The sequence below is a fragment of the Taurulus bubalis genome (genome assembly GCF_910589615.1).
Source record: "Taurulus bubalis genome assembly, chromosome: 7".
Classification (NCBI taxonomy): Eukaryota; Metazoa; Chordata; class Actinopteri; order Perciformes; family Cottidae; genus Taurulus; species Taurulus bubalis.
In genome coordinates, this window is record NC_136595.1 from 14,227,660 (window position 1) to 14,245,616 (window position 17,957).

The following is a 17,957-nucleotide window of genomic DNA, read 5'->3' on the forward strand; positions in this document are numbered from 1 at the left end:
TCTCCCAGCTTGCTCTGCAAAGTTAGCATTTAGTGTCTTGATAGTTGAGTTGACAGCGTGAGGAGAAGAGAGAGGCCTGGGATTATAGACGGTTATTGACCCCTTGAAACTGTTTACTGTGGTTATCTCTCAAAACACTGATGTTATTCCCTAATGCCTCTCTGTTTGCTCAAATTTCCATGGTGTACAAACAAAACTACGATAAGTCAAGCCTGTTATATGTATTTTACTGGACAAAAAAAAAAGATCAAGATTGTATTCTGTCTTTCACATGCATGCACATGCCTGTAAAGTATCCCCCAAAAAATTGCCTAAATTTTAACTATGTCCTTAGAAAATGTAAAAATCCACCACAAGTAAATACATAATCATCAACTCCACTGTGTTCATGGTTGTATTTATGTACAGTGTATCTAGTGTGTGTTTGTGAGCGTGTGAGCAGGTATCCTTTATTCATGTGTGGTTACATGAGTTTCCCTTGAAATCACTCATGTATACTTAATATGTCCCCCCCCCAAATCCCTTCAGCAATACTAAACTTAGCCGAGCCAGAGCTGAGTGGAGAGACACCTCTGGCTCCGAAGAAAATTTCCTCTAAACCCTTGAATCTTTTTGTGTGCTCTCTGACCCGTGATAGTAGTGTGATTTACCCCCGAGAGTTGCAGCACAGCAGTCCTCAATCAGCCTTTTGTTTCTCTGGACATTCTGCCCCATCTATAATTTTCCCAGGCAGAGCAGATTGCGAGCAGCAGTTCAAAGCATCCTCCCGGGCTGGCTCCTGCCTCAGCGGTAGCATTGGGAAACCGGCCCTTATCTCCTCCTCCTCCTCTCTAGCGCGTTGGATGGGGTGAGCTTATCTCCTCCACTCCTCTTTCGACTAAAGTGAGAGAGGCCAGCGGTCCGCCCGAGCTCTGCTCTGGCCATGACCCACATCCGCTCTCAAACACGCAAACAATGCTCAACTTGCGTGGCCACACACATGCACACATTCATTTTTACAGACTCAAGTACACACTCATGGACTGAGAAAGTTTGGATTGTTGTGCCTTTCTTCTGCTCCTTGTTTTGTTATTGATTGTTTTCATACCAATGTGTTATTTTTGCACCTAAATTCCAATATATTGTCCTCATTGTCAGTATATTGCAAATTATTTATAGGCCTGAAAGTAAGACTGTCTTATTAGTATACAATTTCATTAAAAATATTAATATATATATATATATATATATATATATATATATATATATATATATATATAAAAATATGTGATATACATAGTTAATATAGATTAAAATCCAGTGCAATACTGATATTACAAAAGGAACAAGGATGAACATTTTACTTCCATTTTAAAAAGTTTAGTTTATTATCTAGTTTGAAGTTAACAGTTTCTGGTTTATTTCTCAGTGATCAAGCAAAAGTTATTAGTTCTAGACTAGACTGAAACAACATGTCTAATACAATATATATTTAATGATATATATGTCTTCTAATCACTGGCACACAATGGCCTTTAAAGTGTGGGAGTTGTCACTGTCGCCTACAAGCCAACAATAATGGGTCAAACTTGAGCCAAATTCAAACCATATTATAGGAATTGGTCAACCACAACACACATTACACACCCAGTGAAGCACACGCGCATAATGTCGAGGTGTTACCTGAGTTTGAGGTGTTACCATTTCAGCAGGAAATTGCTTTTCTACAGGTGATTTTGTTTTCATTCCTTGTAAAGCAGTTATTCTACTTCACAAAGTAATTTCAGTTTTATAGATGGAACAGCATGAAGGTTTTTATGCAAATTCAGTGAAACATTAGTAATACTTTTTGAGCTGAGTGGCCTCGTAGACAGAGAGACTATTGTGGGCTGTCATATGTCATTAGGGCCATCACTTACTTTCAATATCTATATTAAAATGTATTATTGTCACATGTTGCTTAAGAACACCTTCTTATGAAGTACCATTAAAATGTCAAATGCATTTAAGTTGTGTTCTTCGGGGACAAAAAGCAGAAACAACAGTCCTTTTATCTTTTGCCTCTATGAAATATAGACACGAAGCCAACCCTAAAATATATATGTACACATACACGCCTCTTAAAATGTCACAGTTTCACCTTCTAACACACTTCTGTTCGATTGCTGTTTCCTGTGTGCTCTGTCCACCAGCCCATCTCTGTTCAGAACAGAACAAGTGGGAGAAGTCTTCCAAAAGAATGCGGGGGAAAGCCTGTCGGCGTTAACCTGCTTCCTATCAACCATTCCCAGCTCCTACACACTTACGAGCGCACACATTCATGTGTGTGTATTGTGCTAGCTTGGACTGATAAAATTAAGTCTCTTCCTCTTATTGACAAAACTAAGCCATCCACAGTTTTATTGAGTCTGCCGGGAGACTTGTAGTCTGATAATTTACTGCCAGGAGCCTTTGTAGACAACGTGCATCCCATCAATCCATAATCATCAGTCATTCTCCGCGTGTGTATGAATGCCAAGACATTTATCGAAAAGGGGAAAAGGTGTGTCCTTGTAAAACCAAATTATCAGATTTAAAATCTGATCATGTAGTTGCTCCTTCCTCTCCATATCACAGCAGTCAAAGTAAGCTGGAAAACGAAGGGCCTCCTTCCTTGTGGCCAAATTTAGATTTCCATACTTTAGTATCCAACCTTCAAACCCTCCTTTCAGAAACCTATGAGTGACATGATTTCCGCTCTGTCCCTTAATATCCACGGTTTATGGGCTTTAATTCCAGGTTTCAAAAATTACATTTCCTCTTGGCTCCCTGTGTATATTTCTGTTCATGAACCCCTGTAGAGTCCTAATCCCAATTTCTGGCTCCACAATTCCAGAGTTTATATAAATCTCGACCACTGTGACCGACCCCTGAGTGAGTCAATGTGCTGGTATCCAGATGGAATAACTCTCACGGTCTACGGTCTGCTGCAACAGCTATGGAAACAAGATGACCTGTAGAAGTGGAGGGATGGAGCAATGCACTTTTATTTACACACGTAGATTGGTTTGAGTTTGTTTTGGAAAAGTCCAAAATTATTAGTATAAACATATTTGTTTTTATGTCAATAGATTAACAATTATTGAAAAAGTGTTAAAGATAATGTATTTAAATGTCTCCTACTTTTTGTTTGAATTCTTTCAGAGAGTTTTTGTTTTGGTCTCTCTTTCAAAACAAAGAAAATTAGCCATTGTGTTCTTGTGTTTGTGTATGTGCGCGAGTGCATGAACAAGTGTCTTTTTTTTTTTTTAAGTGTTGGTTTGTGTGTCTGTGTGAGAGTGTGTGGTGATCACAGTCTGCCATTGTTGAGTAATGTCCAATTAGGGCCCACAGTGAGGCAGGTAATCTGGCCGGGGTGTGTGGAGGGAGACGAGGGGGGAGATAAGTGGAGACTTTGGCGAGGTGATGATTTGGGTTGATTATCTGCACTAATTGGGCCAGCCAAGCAGCAGAGCAGTGGTTGAAACCTGCAGTCTCACCTCTCATTAAAATGATCTAATGATGAGTCTCCGGCTCTTCTGACCAGAGGAGCGGGCGGCCGTGTCGGTCGCTAGTTAGTGGGCTGTCCCCGAGGACACGTGCCCTAAAGCAACCTACTCTGTTGTTACACTTTGGACACAGTCGCAGAGGTGTGCATAGGACTGAGACAGTTAAGAAGTGATCTGACAATATGTTGCTTTGAAGTATTACAAAGAATAGTGTCCCGAAATAGTGCTTGAAAGGTAGGAGGTGTTGATTTTTACTTAACGTTTTAAAGCCAAATGCTTTATATATACTAATTATTTTTTAATGACTCCATAACTGATTGTTTTCCCTCCCACCTTTACACAGATAAACTGAAGAGGTTAAAAAGATGGATTTTAGTTAAAGGTTGAACAGAAAGATTTAGTAAAATAAATATACACACAGAAACTGGTAGAAAGTAATTTTTTCATGACTTCTGCAGATCTTGGCTCCGACTCTTGAAAATAAAATAAAAAAAGCTGCAGCTGCTTGTTTTTTTTTGGTTTTACACCAGAAACTTGCCAAGATTAACCCAAGGACTTCACTGGAAAGTATTATTTTCACCCAGTGATTTGCTGATATTATAAGTGATGGGACAGGAAACTACCGGTAACTTGGGGGTCAGTGTGGTTCGATTTAGCTAATAGAAAACAGTGCACCATATGTGTGACTGAGTGATCTACATTCATATAATTGTTTTAAAGATTTTCTTCATGTTCAGTATTTAGAAAGATGATATACAGTTTGATTTTCTTCCTGCAAAAACGATGACGGGCCTGTAACTGCATGGAAGAGGCAGCAGAGCTCTTATAAGAGGCCAAAATGATAAGAAATGTGTTTAAAACTATTTATTGACACCATTTTTTTTTTACTTCTTCCTTCCCCTCTAATCCCTGGTTTTATTTGGTCATAGCCTATAAAACTAGATATTGCTCATGCTTTAATGTCTAAAGAATGCCGTTAATTTTTTATTGTTTTAATCACAAATGTTGAGGTTCGTGTGCGACTGCTTGTATTTGCATAACATATTTACGTGAGTTTGTCTGTGCTCATGAAATGTGTAGCTGTCTTGACTGTTCGGTCAATATTTATGAGATGGAGTTTTATGCGCTCCATGTTACAAAGGGAGGAAATGAAACTTCCTCATGTCTCAGACAGTGTGCAGCATGTAGTCTGCTGCTCTAATCCCTCACCTGCTCCACATTACCAAATCCTTATTACCTGCAACCCACCTAATCTTGGGATGTAGTTTCTGTCAGGTAGGATTAACAACACCCCACTGCGGCCCGAGTGTTTGAATCTGTGTGTATGTGTGTTGTATCTGTTTAAGTGTGTCCACTACCACCGCCCCCTCCCTTCCTTAATAAGCACCTTGTAATTTATGGTTGCAGTTCATCGACGGACGGCTGGCCAAATTGAACGCAGGCCGCGGCTTTTCCGACGTGTTTGAAGAGGAGATCACAGAAGGGGGCTTCTGTGGAAGTGAGTAGTGCTATACCCGTCCCTCAATTAGCCACATTATATTTATTTACCATATTTCATGCTGTAGTTATTGTGCTATAGTGAGATGCACAGTAGAAGTAGTGAACAAAAGGAGACATCTTTCAAGTTAAGAAAATTAAAAGCAAAGGCATTCAGAGCCTTTCACTCCCCAAATAAAATGTATCTTGCTCTTAAAACTCTAAAACAATTGAAAGAACAAAAGTCTATTAAAACATTGATGGACCAATTAAATAGATGGTAGTTATATAGTACACTGCAGTGTCCAAGTATACATTTAATAACATTTCTGTTCCTGAAGTTCTTCTTATTTGAGTCACGTTTGAAGGCTGTTAAATATCTCATGAACACACCTTTGATCACATAAGGCACTTTCAAATACTAATGCAATAATCATCTATATTGTCTTTAGAATAACAGAATACAATTGTTATCAATTTAAAAACTACAACAAAAATGACTTCTAGTGACTCTTGGCCATTCTTATAACTGTAAAAAGACTCTCGTGGTAAATTGGTTAGTTAAAAAAAAAAATTGACATGCATCTTGATGTTGAAAAAAAATAAAAATAAATTGGAACTGATACAAAGGTTACTTGGTAATCTGATTGAATGTGACAAAAGAAGATTGATGAAAGAATTAGTAATGGTTTGGCAGGATTGAGCATTGTTACATGTGGAGACTGAGCACGAGACATCAGAAGTCTGAGATCCCAGAGGAGCACTCACACAAATTATATCATGTTCATCACATCACTTCAGGTTTGAGTCTTATTTACACAACAAGAACAAAGGCATGACATCCAGATGTTGCAGCTAAATATCCATCATATTATTGGGCTTTTGAATTCAGATCCCAAACACACACTGTCGCCTGTAATTCTGTTCTCTAAACATCTCAGAGCCCCGGACACCAGAGAACAATCTCCTTTAAAGCAGTTAATGTTACATTCAACAGTATTTATCATTGATTGTATAACAAAATGGATTGAAGAAGAAAACTAATCATTCTAAAGCCTTATATTGTTCAACCATTTTAAACAACCACATTACCTGATGCTGTTACACACATTCGCACATTACTGAGCATTTACACTATTCTATATTGAACAAACATAGGTTTGTTCAATATAGAATAGTGTAAATGCTCAGTAATGTGCGAGTGTGTGTAGCTATGAGACGATGTGTCACAGTGTAATATACATAGTTACCTTTGCTTTGCAATGTTAATACAATGCTATCGAGTGCAAAAATGATTAATTCATGTTCTCTGTGTTTTATACATCCCTCCAGGTAATTCAAGGTCTTACCAGCAATGGATGCACACTGTGAAGGTATTCACAGAATGTCCCGCATATCGTATCTAAATGCTTTTATCTGCGGCTTTTTTTTATGTTTCACTCATTTCATTCCCGAGTTATATTTAATTGAAAGTGTGATTGACACGACTCAGTGTTTGAAGTCCTGGTGTTGCCTCTGGAATGAAGGGGCTGCCTGGATGTACAGACCCAGCTTGAGAGCAGTTTGGTGTGTGAAGCGGCGCGTGCAGCAGGACAGTGGAGACAGACAGACGGGGAGGGAGACAGAAGTGATTTGACGTGACAAGACGTCCTCCGACATGACATGTTGATCTGGCAGCAAACACAGGCGTTACTCCGCTGAACCGACCCAAGAACATAGATCTCTCCCTCCTTCTTCATCTCCTGTCTCCTTTCCCCTCTTCTATTCTTCCCTTATATCTCCTTCTCTTTCTCTTCCTTTCTCTTTCTCCCTCTTTTCATCTCTGTCACAGCCCCCCCTCTGTCTCCCTCTCTCTCTCTCTCTCTCTCTCTCTCTCTCTCTCTCTCTCACACAGAGTATGTCTCTCTCCCCCTTCCTCTCCCCCCACGCCGTCAGCTAAGGCTGAATTAGTTCTCTAGAGTGCTCTTCAAAGATTTGTTAAAGTTCACATTTCCTGACTGACAGGGATCTATAAGAGGGGCCTTCACCTCGGCCTCTCTCCTCCTCTCCCTTTGCCGACTTCTGAAACGCTGTCTGCCATTTACTCTGTTTAGCCGTTTAGCCGACGCTTTGTGCTTACACTAAAGACCAAACAGAGAAAAAGAGCGAGACGCCAGAGGAGAGATGCAGCAACTCTGAGAGAGAGAAAAGAAGACAGGCACCGAGAGATATTGGGTGCCATAATGTCAGTCTGCAGAACTCAAAGTAGAAATCAATCACGCACAGTCCCTTCCATCGCTGTTTTAGGCTGCTTCTAAATAAAAACCTCCTGAATGCTTTGAATCATGCAGTTTATCATGGCTCAGCGATATGTTACTTTGCCTGGTGTCACCGGTTGTTTATGGAAGTTGCATTACAATATTATTTACAGCTGCACAGGGAGTTTTGGTTGTGTTTGAAATTGAAAATGAGTCATTTGTGACTACTGTGGGAGTCAAATGATATGGTAGAAATAATTCTCACGATATTGATACTGTACTTCACAGTATGACAAAAATGGATGCAAAAATGGATGCAATGCAGCTTGCTCTTAGTCATTCATACTGAAATTCGATCACCACGATATGATTGCATGCTGTGTAGATAATATGAATATTTGATTTCATTTTAAAATATCTGTATGTGTGGAAACTCACCCAAAGTGACTTACTAATAATGTTCTGTGTCTATTACAGAGAGGAGGAGCACTTATCAACACGGCTGTGACTAAAGTATGTTCTTCTTCAAAACGGTCAAATGAATGTAGCTTAATGTAATGTTTCTTCTCTATGTACATAACTTGAAACATTGAGTCCTTAAAACTCCACTGAAATAGACATTTTGCAGGTTGTTTTGTGAAAATTAATCAGTTTGCCTAAATATACAACAAATTAATTAAAAAAGCTGTCTTTTTAGTAATTGACAGTGGAAGGAATTGTAGTATTGTAGTCTGCGCTTGATGAGCAGTAGCGTGTCGTCATGTGCCGTCCAATAGGTGGTCAGGGGGCCCTTTCATGTTATCGCCTTCTGTTTTGCCTCAGGGATCAAAGCTTTTCGTGATGTTACACGAAACCAGAACAGAATGTTAATGCAACATGTTTTGATTAGTAATCTGTGTGTGTGTGTGGGTGCGTTTGTGTGCGTGTGCGTGTGTGTCCGTGTTGTTTTTCCTCCTAGGCCAAGAGTCATGCGAAGAGGGGCATCCGAGACATTAAGGGCAGGCTTAAAGCGAGGGTGAGCAGCACGGACCTTCACACCTCCCTGACATACATGCACACGCTTGTAGAATTGATGTGTGCACACATGATTCTGTTCTGAGGCACACAGATGCAGTAACCCCCCTCATAGAAACAGACAGGAAGGCTGCTTTACATGGAGTGCGTGATTCTGACGCTGGGCCCTTTAATGACTGTTGAAGCCTGCTTAGCGCTTTGTTCAGGGCTGTACATTTTTAACCAACGCCCCTCTGGCTATGGCCTGTCATGTCATCCGAGCCCCGGCCCCTCTTTCTCTTTTATTGTCTGCATATTTCATCAGTGAGCCTGTGATTTCCTCAAAGCTAATGTAACGAGGTGTATGTTTCCATAAGCCTGATGGATTTGATAAGGCAATAGCGGTTTGATCTGTCAGTGGGAAACTGTGCAGAGAGGGCACCGATGAAGAGCATGAGGAGTTTGCAGTGTTCTGCATGTGTGTTCACACACACACACACACACACACACACACACACACACACACACACACACACACACACACACACACACACACCCCATAGAGGAAAATGGAGGTTTTGAAATCTATTTGATTTGAGGTTAAACATATTTCCTTCGCGTTCATGAATTAATTCACAAATGAATTAATTGGACTTTCCCAGGATCACACTTAATCTGCAGTGCATTTATGTTGCTGCCAGCCATAGATGTCTAAACAAGGACCCCAATGCACAAACATATTGAAATTAAGCTCATCAGTGGTGGTTACCTTGAATGTAATTGTTAAACCCTTGTAGAGAACGTTTGAAAGGATTAGGCTGGTGATAATAAATATATGCACTGTTATCCCTTTTCCATGAAAAGACCAAAACCAACAATGTGTTTCTTTTTCTCTCTGTTTTCCAACTTCAATACCATGTCCGTGACTCAGAGACCCAAACTAATTTAGTCCTCCTGAAGATCTGTCTTTTGAAAGACGGGTCATGAGTATGCACTTTAATTTGTTCAGTGATTTACTGAGACAGATGGGCACTGTAGCTCTTAGCAAACATGATCCAAACCCAAAAATATGGTGCATTTAAGGGACTATTTTTAGGGGCAGATTTTGGTGCGCTCTTGAGTATTTGCAGTAACAGGGTGGTGTGTTTTAATATTTTTCTTTGGATCTATGGTACAGATACACAATACTAGCTGTTGGTTGTAAGAAAATATAGACTATCACCAGACTAATCCATTAACTTTTACAAATGTCACTGAGAAATAGAAACAAACTGTACAAAGAGAATCATTGCTTTAGTTCAGCAACTTCTTAAAATGAATTTACTTAAACGAGGAATTAATACATTAAATGTGATGTGGTTTGAATGCAAAAACACATTATTCGCCAACCAACAAATGCCACATACTTAGTCACTTTCGTTCATTTACAACATCGATCGTTTCAGATTCACATTCATTTCATTTCTCTCTCAGGAAGAAGAGGAAGAGGGGGTGATGGTCTGTGAGGGTTCTCCCACCAGCACCAAGAGCCTGTCTCCAAGGAGACTGCAGAAGATGAGACGGGTATGACACAAACACACAGATGCACATCAGTAAATAAGTTAACTACATGTACACCGACTGATCATACGAGAGCTCAGTTTTCACTTGATCGACATGGATGCGGTCTTCCACTTCTGTGCTCTTTCCGTCCACTTTTTGTTCTCATTTCTTTCTTTCTTTCTTTCTCTCTCCATCCCCTTCTCTCTTGTTTCTAACTCCATCCTCCTCACTCTCTTTCTCCCCCTGCTTTCGCTCTCTCTTGAAACAGCTCTTGGAAGTACAGTGGTTTGTAGGGTGCCAAATGTAACGATAAGCATTTTTTGGCTTTCAATGCGATCATGTTGTACATTCAGTATTTTTCTCTGAACAGCACGGACAGTAGAAGCAACTCATCTGCTGGTCAGCATTTCGTCTGAAGAATTTGTTTGTGCCCCATAAGTGGATAGCACTTCTTTTTTTTCTTTTTTTTGTGTGTGTGTTTGCAGAGCTGGCATACAATCTGCAAGCACATGCACACTCACAAAATACACATTCATCAATAAATCTACCAGGTAAAATCGTTAGAAAATGAGAAGAGACTGTAGTGTGAGTGAAAACGTGGACATGTAGTTCTTAGTGTAGGAAGTTTAGTTTAATGTAATTAAAATAAGTTCAATTAAGGACAGTATTAAGTGCATGCATGCAGCCTCAGGTTGCTAGTTAAATCTCCCACCTATTATCTACCTCTGTACTCTCAGCTGGAGATTTCCCACTTATTCTGGCAAAATGAAAAGTGGACTCACAATTCGGTCTTAAAAAACAACAACACACTGACATTTTAGTCACAGTCATGTATGAGTTTGATTAGAAGAGGTTGTGCCATCTCTAATTAGCTGTGTGTGTGTGTGTGTGTGTGTGTGTGTGTGTGTGTGTGTGTGTGTGTGTGTGTGTGTGTGTGTGTGTGTGTGTGTGTGTGTGTGTGTGTGTGTGATGAGACTGGGAAGTCTTTGCGCAGAGGAAGGTGTGACGGCCGGGGAGAGGAGAGGAACGGCAATTAGGGCTTTTCTAAAGGCCTCCTCGGACACCCTCCCTCAGCCAGTGCACACACAAAGACGGGCCAGCCCGACACACACAGATTAACAGTTAACATGCAATTGATGTGCGCACACACCCACAAATATGCATACACACCGTATTCAGGATATACACACTCTCACACCCCTGTCCTTGCCATTGAGGCCACAGTAACGGGTCCCTGGAGACCACTGGAGGAGGGACACACAGGACACATGTGCCACAGCACAGATTTTGTGTGTTTGTTTTTATATATATATATATATATATATATATATATATATATATATATATATATATATATATATATATATATACACACAGTTTATCTTCAGCCATACACAATGCTCTTCCCATTCTTCTCTTTTCACGTTAACTTTATAAATGTACTTCTATCTTTGAGCTAAAGTAGAGTTTACGAGTATGTTTCCCGGACGCCTACACATTAAAGACAAACCCCAGTAGGAGAGCGCACTCTGACATCCACAGATTTTTTTCTGTCAACTGAAACTAAGACTGAAAATTGAGAAGCCAAGAAAGCTTTGATAATTTATGGCCCGCCAGTGTGCAGTAACCCCTGAAAGATTGAAACTCTTCAAAACAGTTCACTGTACTGAAGATAGTTGGCTCTTTCAATGTTTTGTTGTTTTTCCAAGATAGTCATTTGAGCTTGGTTTATCTCCTTAAACATATTACTTAAAAACTCAAAAAATTACATTATTTCACAAAAAGCTGTTTATGTCCAGTTCAGAAAGAATGTTTTTTGTTCATGAAATACCATAGGAAAATCATTTGGCAAGTACAGAACTAAAAAAAGACTCTTTTTGTTTTGTTTTTCTTAATGTTAGTTATTTATTAGCTTTCACCTGACTGTTTAAAGCACACCGTTAATACATTGCAGTTACGGTTCAAAAGAATCTTGGAGGAAAATAAACCTATTGCTCTTACCCCCTCTTATCTTCCCTTCTCCTTCTTTTCTATCGGTTTTATTATTAAATTGCTGCCCATGAAATCTTGATTCTGTATTCTGCCCACAACTGTGTTGACCAGGTGTTCCTTGCACGAGAAACTGCTCTCAATGGGACCAACCTGGTTAAATAAAGGTTAAGTAAAGGGAAAAAATAGAAAACCTTTCTTTACCCCCTCATACCTGCCCTGCCTCTTGTGCCCACACACAGACACACCTATACCAGTACCAACCCTCACACCTCATTCCTTAAAATATGTCCCTCTGTCTCTCTTTGTCCATTCAATCTCAACAATACAATTATTTTTTCAATCCTTAAATATTATATTCCTAAAAGAAAATATCTTACTTTTCTTGAATGGACACTACCCTAATTTTATCAGAGACCGTACACTCATTTTTAGAAACACGTCCTTCATTCGGTTTAGCTACTGTAGGTGTGCCTAATAAACTGGCAAGTATATTAAAGACAGTTCAATGGCACTTCTTCTTGAACAGTATTCATACCTAACTGAAAGGACACTGACTTCATAGACACATTTTTTTTTTGCCTTTTAAGACACAGTTTTGCATTGTGTCCTTAGCTCCAGTACAAACACTCAAAAACCCACTCCCATGTCTTTTTCACACATCCATACCTCTGACCCAGTGACCAACAAAGGCTCATTCACCTGCTAATATACAAATTCTGAAACATTTTGTCATCTGGCGGTCCAAATATGTGATCTGATTAAAGACATTCCATCTTCCTGTATGAAAGAAGAAGCCTGAAACATTTTTATCATTCATCCTTCTTTCTTTTTTTGCAAACTTCTCTAGGTTTGTCCTTGAAATGAAATGAAATGAATGATCCTGGAGTAGCTTTCTTTTAATTAATCATAGCAAAAATAATCAGAGTTATGAAATTCATATTCTATTTGATCAGCCAACACATGTACCAAAGTGAAAGTGCTGCTGTCATTTGCACACATATTTCAGCCGTATCTGGCAATGTGGGTGATTCTCAGTGTTTGGTGAGCTTGTTGATTAAGAATGTAGGAGTAATCCTTTCGTTTGACAAAAACAAGACTGAATTGGACTGCTGACTCCTTGTCTGATACAACAAACAACAACCATTGTTCGGGATCCTGTATGGTTTTCTGTGTAAGTGCCACATCTGTTTTTTAAATTCTGTATATTGTGTGTGTGTGTGTGTGTGTGTGTGTGTGTGTGTGTGTGTGTGTGTGTGTGTGTGTGTGTGTGTGTGTGTGTGTGTGTGTGTGTGTGTGTGTGTGTGTTATGTGGTGTTGTGCTGTGAGCATCTGCAAACAGAGTGTGTGTCTGAACATCGGCCCTTTTATACATGAGCATGGTTTGGACTGTGTTTTTACTGCATGTATACAAACACACATGCGTTTAGCAGTTTGCCTCAGGTTGGAGAAGCTGTTGAGAGAGCAGAGGAGAGTAGAGGTTGGGACGGTGTTATGGACGATGACAGCCAGCAGGCCTGTGTCCGGGCTCTGGACTCTTCACCTGCTGAGGCAGGAGAGGTGCCAGCCCGGAAAAAACACCACATCGCTTAGTGTGGAGGGGGACAGGGAGCTGACAAAGATGTATAACAGAGGAACAAAGTCAGATGGATACTTCAGTGTGCTTGAGCGTGTGCATGTGTGTGCGAGTGTGCATGTGTATAGGTGGATGTGTTTTTGCTCGATCATGTGTTCATGGCCAGTGGACACTCACGTGCACTGTATTTGTGTGGTCATGATTTCAGGATAATCTGTCTTTGAGTTTAAACATGCTTATACTAATAATATGAATTTTCGTACAATAACACTTAACTTGAAATATTGCTCATAAAGCCTTACATAGACAGTGTGTGTGCGTGTGTTGTATTCAGTATGTGATTGAAAATGCTATAATATGAACAATATGCTAAAGTAATACTTTCTGATTAAACTGAATAGCGAATAACTATTTCACAGCCTATTCATGTACTGTAGATTATAGAGCTGTGTGTGTGTGTTTTATAATTCATAATAATTCCATTTTCAATGTTATTGTAAATGGAAAATAGCTAAAATATGCTCATAATATTTATTATAAGATTAATATTGTTAGATGAATAGTTAGAATGCATTACAATGAACTTTAAATACAGTGTCGCTTTCCATTGTGTGCGTGTGCGTGCATGGTTATTTGTATGTGTTTGTAGGCTCCACTTCATTTAGTTTCTCCCCACTTCAGAGACCAACTGACTTCCTTGCTGAACCCAAAGTGCCATCTCCTGGCACCTTCATAGTACTGCACTGCACCCATTCACAGAAAGATACCAGGTGATATCACTGGATGAGTTCAGTCCAACAGAATGAGCATAATGCACACTTTCCTTATTTTATATGCCTCTTTTTTTAAGCAAAAGGAAAGTGGGCTTTTAGCAACAGCCAGTTGGAAAGACAAGCAGTGGATCTTGCCTCAAATGCTGTTTTTCTTTTTTATTTCTTTTTTTATTTTGGAGTGAGCAGCTCTTAAACAGACTTGGCCGTACTTCTGCAAAGGCTCTGCCTCTCCCCAAGGTTTGTTTGCATTTTACCGGCATCTCTTTACGTACAATGCCAAGCAGTGAGATCAGTGCCCACTCAGAAATACCATATGAAATGTATAATGTAAGACTGGCTATTAAAGTCCGCTAGCATTTGGCCCTGTCACAGATGGGCATACTTGTTCTGCTTAACCGGTCATGCAGGGAAGGAAGGGAAGAGAAGGGGAAAGTTTGTTTCTCCAAATGCAGCTAACTAAAGTAGATGGTGATGACTACTTTCCCCTCATAACCACAGAAACTAAATGTCATTTGTTGTATCAAATCTGAGGCCCTTTAGATATATTTCATTCCTTTGCTTATTGCAATGCCAAGATATAAAGGGTTAGAGTAAAGTATAAGTTAATCACCGTCATTTGCTCACAATCCATGGCTGTAAAGGCTTATCAGTAGATGTGTGGCTTTTTATGCCTGAAGCCTAAATTAGTGGAACTCAGGATTATTTCATTTCTTAAACCAGGTACTCAGGAACTCAGATCAAAGGAAAAAAAGAAAAAAGATACACAAATACTTTACAAAATACTGTAAAAATTATTAAGAAATGTTATCCTCGTGGTAAATAAAAGAAAACAACAAAGAGAAGCTCAGATGTCAAATCGTATCCTTGATTTAAGGAACACATGGCTATTCTTCTCTTCCAAAAGACTTCATGGAGCTAGTTTTACTGAAACAACCTGATCCTTCTTATTATTTCCGTGACTCCTCTGCTGTATCTCTTCCTGCAGGGAGCGAACGAGTCAGATCGTACAGTCACAGTTGTGCTGGAGAGGAAGGGAGGCGAGAGCGAGACAGACAGAAACAGTGACATCTGTCGCTGACAGCAAAGTGATGGAGGGAGGAAATGGGAGACAGGGAGGCAGAGGGGAGAATCACTTTTTACATTTTCACCTTTTAGCTTCCCATTAGCCGACAGCGAGAAGCTAATGAAGGAGCAGTATGATAATCTGTTGTTCTGCTATTTTATGCTTTCCCCTGTCCTGTCAGGCCTGAGGAGGTATGGGATGGTGGCAGAGCTGTCACAGCTTTGGTTGAGAATATCTCATTGCACATTTGAAGAGTCTATATATTTTTGTTGTTGTTTTTTTATATTGACATACAGTACATCTAATTTTAGATCTCAGATTCAACTGATGCTGATGATTTTGACAGCGAGGGCAGAAATATTATGTTCAAGTGACTAACAAAAGCATACTTTGTATCTCACATTACCAGTCAAAGGAATGCAGTATGTTGGCCGTTAAAAAAGAAAAGTGTGATAAACCCATTCCTTCTATCGTAAAATGTTTGGTTGTTGTAAATAGTCTAATCTTAACTGCTGCACTCAAGGGTCACAGTGAAGAGAGGGAATGACAAATTGATAAAGCCGTGAAGTGAGGTGCCATCCATTTATGGCTCCCTATGGAACTTTCTTTTGTAGACAGCACCAGAGCTGTAACAGAGATCAGAGGGCCGGGCTTCATGACCTGTGTCTGGTTGTGTTTGGCTTCACCTTGCTTTAATAAACACCTACGCAGAGAGAGGCCCTGCTTCCCTAAACACAGCTCTCTTGCACAAATAATGGCTAAATAACCACACGCATCATGAACACGCAGTGCATGTGTTTGTGTTTGTGTCCCAACCCCATCCTCCCCAAGTGTCTCACAGGTGCATCTCCACTCTGCCGACCCGCTTTGGCTGGCTGGCTGGCACGCCGGCCTGGCCCCAGATTTACTGCCCTGACACAGGAATCCATTAAAGGCTGTTTAGGGATCCCAGGCCGGAGCCCCTCTGATATTTCTTTCATTATAGCTCCATGCTACCATGGAAGGGGAGCGGCTTGGCCAATCAGCGGTGCCACCACATGTGTTCATGTTTAGCCCGATGGCTGAGAGGCTTAAGTGGCTACTGCACACATCTCCTCCGCTGACTTTTATGGAGAAAATGGCACTTTAACTCTTTGTGTTTTTTTTGTAATAGGGTGCGTATGTGACTGAGTGTGTATATGTGGGTGTGTATGTCTTCCCTGGCCGAACACAGGCCCTAAATGAGGCCAGGCCAGCCACACGTTACATTCCGCCTGTCTGGCTGGCACTGCGTCGGCTAATCAAGACCAGCTTGGTTAACGGGTCTAATGCTGCCCCCCTTCCCCCATTCCCATCATTCTTTAGAGCTTTGAGGAATCTTTCCTCACCTCTAAATATTTCCTTCCTTCCCCTTTTCATTAATTCCCTTCTTCCTTTGTTATCCTGCTCTTGTGTCAGTTTGTTTGCCTTTCAGAAGAAGAGTTTCTTGCTTTTCTTCACCTTTTGTGTCTCACAAATCACAACCACAACACAAGCACAGCAACACGACAGTCTTCACTCCCTAAACACACACTCGTTCTCCGTTCACTTTTAGGGTTGTGAAGAGCCCTTTTCTCACTGTAGTGCTTTGATAATGTGCTAACGTGAGTTTATAGAGAACAATGCAGAGAGGTGGAGCCAGGCTAGTGTAAAAAAAAAAAACACAGAGGGAACCCGCTAACTGTACCACATGAATGCTTGTTTGTGTACACACAACACACAAGAGACTGAACGACAATTTAAAGATGTTACCCCAAAAAAAGACACAGGGGGTGTGCAGCAATATGTGAGAAGGTAAATGGGCAAGAGTGGAAAGAGTGTAAATTAGAAAGTGAGAGATATTGTTAACATAAACGAACATGCGTATGCAGTGAGAGAGGAACATATGCGTCAGAGTGGAAGGCATGTTAATAGGTGGCCTGGGGCTGATTTGGGCTCCCATGGGGAGAATCCTGCCCTGCTCTGTAAAGCTTCTGTCTCTTCTTTAACCCACCCATTAAATATGGTACACAGGTGGCTTATTAAACCAGCTGTGTGAGACTACAGTACACACTGATCATTCAACACTCAATGACAAATACAATCACATGCACTGGTGTCACAACGCAAATGATTAATGTCGCTACCCATATCTTGGCTCACAGTGTGTGTGTAGCTTTAACCTCCCATATAGTGCTGAGTTTGCTAAAATACTGCAGGGGATGTTAAAGATTTTTATCCCTAGACCCAAATTTGACAAATTTAGTCTCAACCCTAAGGGTCCAGGCTCATTAAAACAAGCTGCTGATGGTGTCTTACGGGGACCCACCAGACATAGACCTGCATCTTTTCTCTATCAGGTTCCAGGTCGTTGTTTAATGAAACGCTGTACCTCAGCAGAACACCACGTTCTGTCTGACGCCATGTTTATCGCGAAGCCTAGTATCTTAAAGCGGAACCCCCCCGGGTCCACTTTCCTCGTTTTATCGTGTAATGCTTTGCTTTTCTAACTACATCCACTTGCTGTGTTGTTCTCATTAACAGCAAAACTTCAACAAGTATCCCATGAGCATGGGCCCTCGAGATTTTGGCTACAGGCTCGATGATGATGAGCTGGACACTGCAAGCAAGTAAGTATTCATATTTTCATGATCGCAACATTTTGGTCATTCTCATTTTGTTTCAAGTATGTTTTGTCCAGATATTGGAACTTTAGCTGGCTGGCTGATTCATTTAAAAAAGAAAAAGCAGGTTAAAATTCACTTTATCTGAGCACATTCAATCTTTTTTTTTTACCCATGATAA

The 17,957-nt window shown here is 40.4% G+C and overlaps 1 protein-coding gene across 1 annotated transcript in view; it reads left to right on the forward strand.

Moving 5' to 3' along the window:
* The window catches only part of dennd1b (DENN/MADD domain containing 1B), a gene marked incomplete at both ends in the record, with an annotated part of 98,618 nt that overhangs the window by 78,775 nt on the left and 1,886 nt on the right, over positions 1–17,957 (forward strand). The window contains 6 exons of the mRNA XM_079221472.1: positions 4,914–5,004; positions 6,315–6,355; positions 7,697–7,732; positions 8,178–8,234; positions 9,686–9,775; positions 17,697–17,782. Of these exons, the coding sequence (XP_079077598.1) occupies positions 4,914–5,004; positions 6,315–6,355; positions 7,697–7,732; positions 8,178–8,234; positions 9,686–9,775; positions 17,697–17,782 (401 nt within the window). The remainder of the gene's footprint in view (positions 1–4,913; positions 5,005–6,314; positions 6,356–7,696; positions 7,733–8,177; positions 8,235–9,685; positions 9,776–17,696; positions 17,783–17,957) is intronic.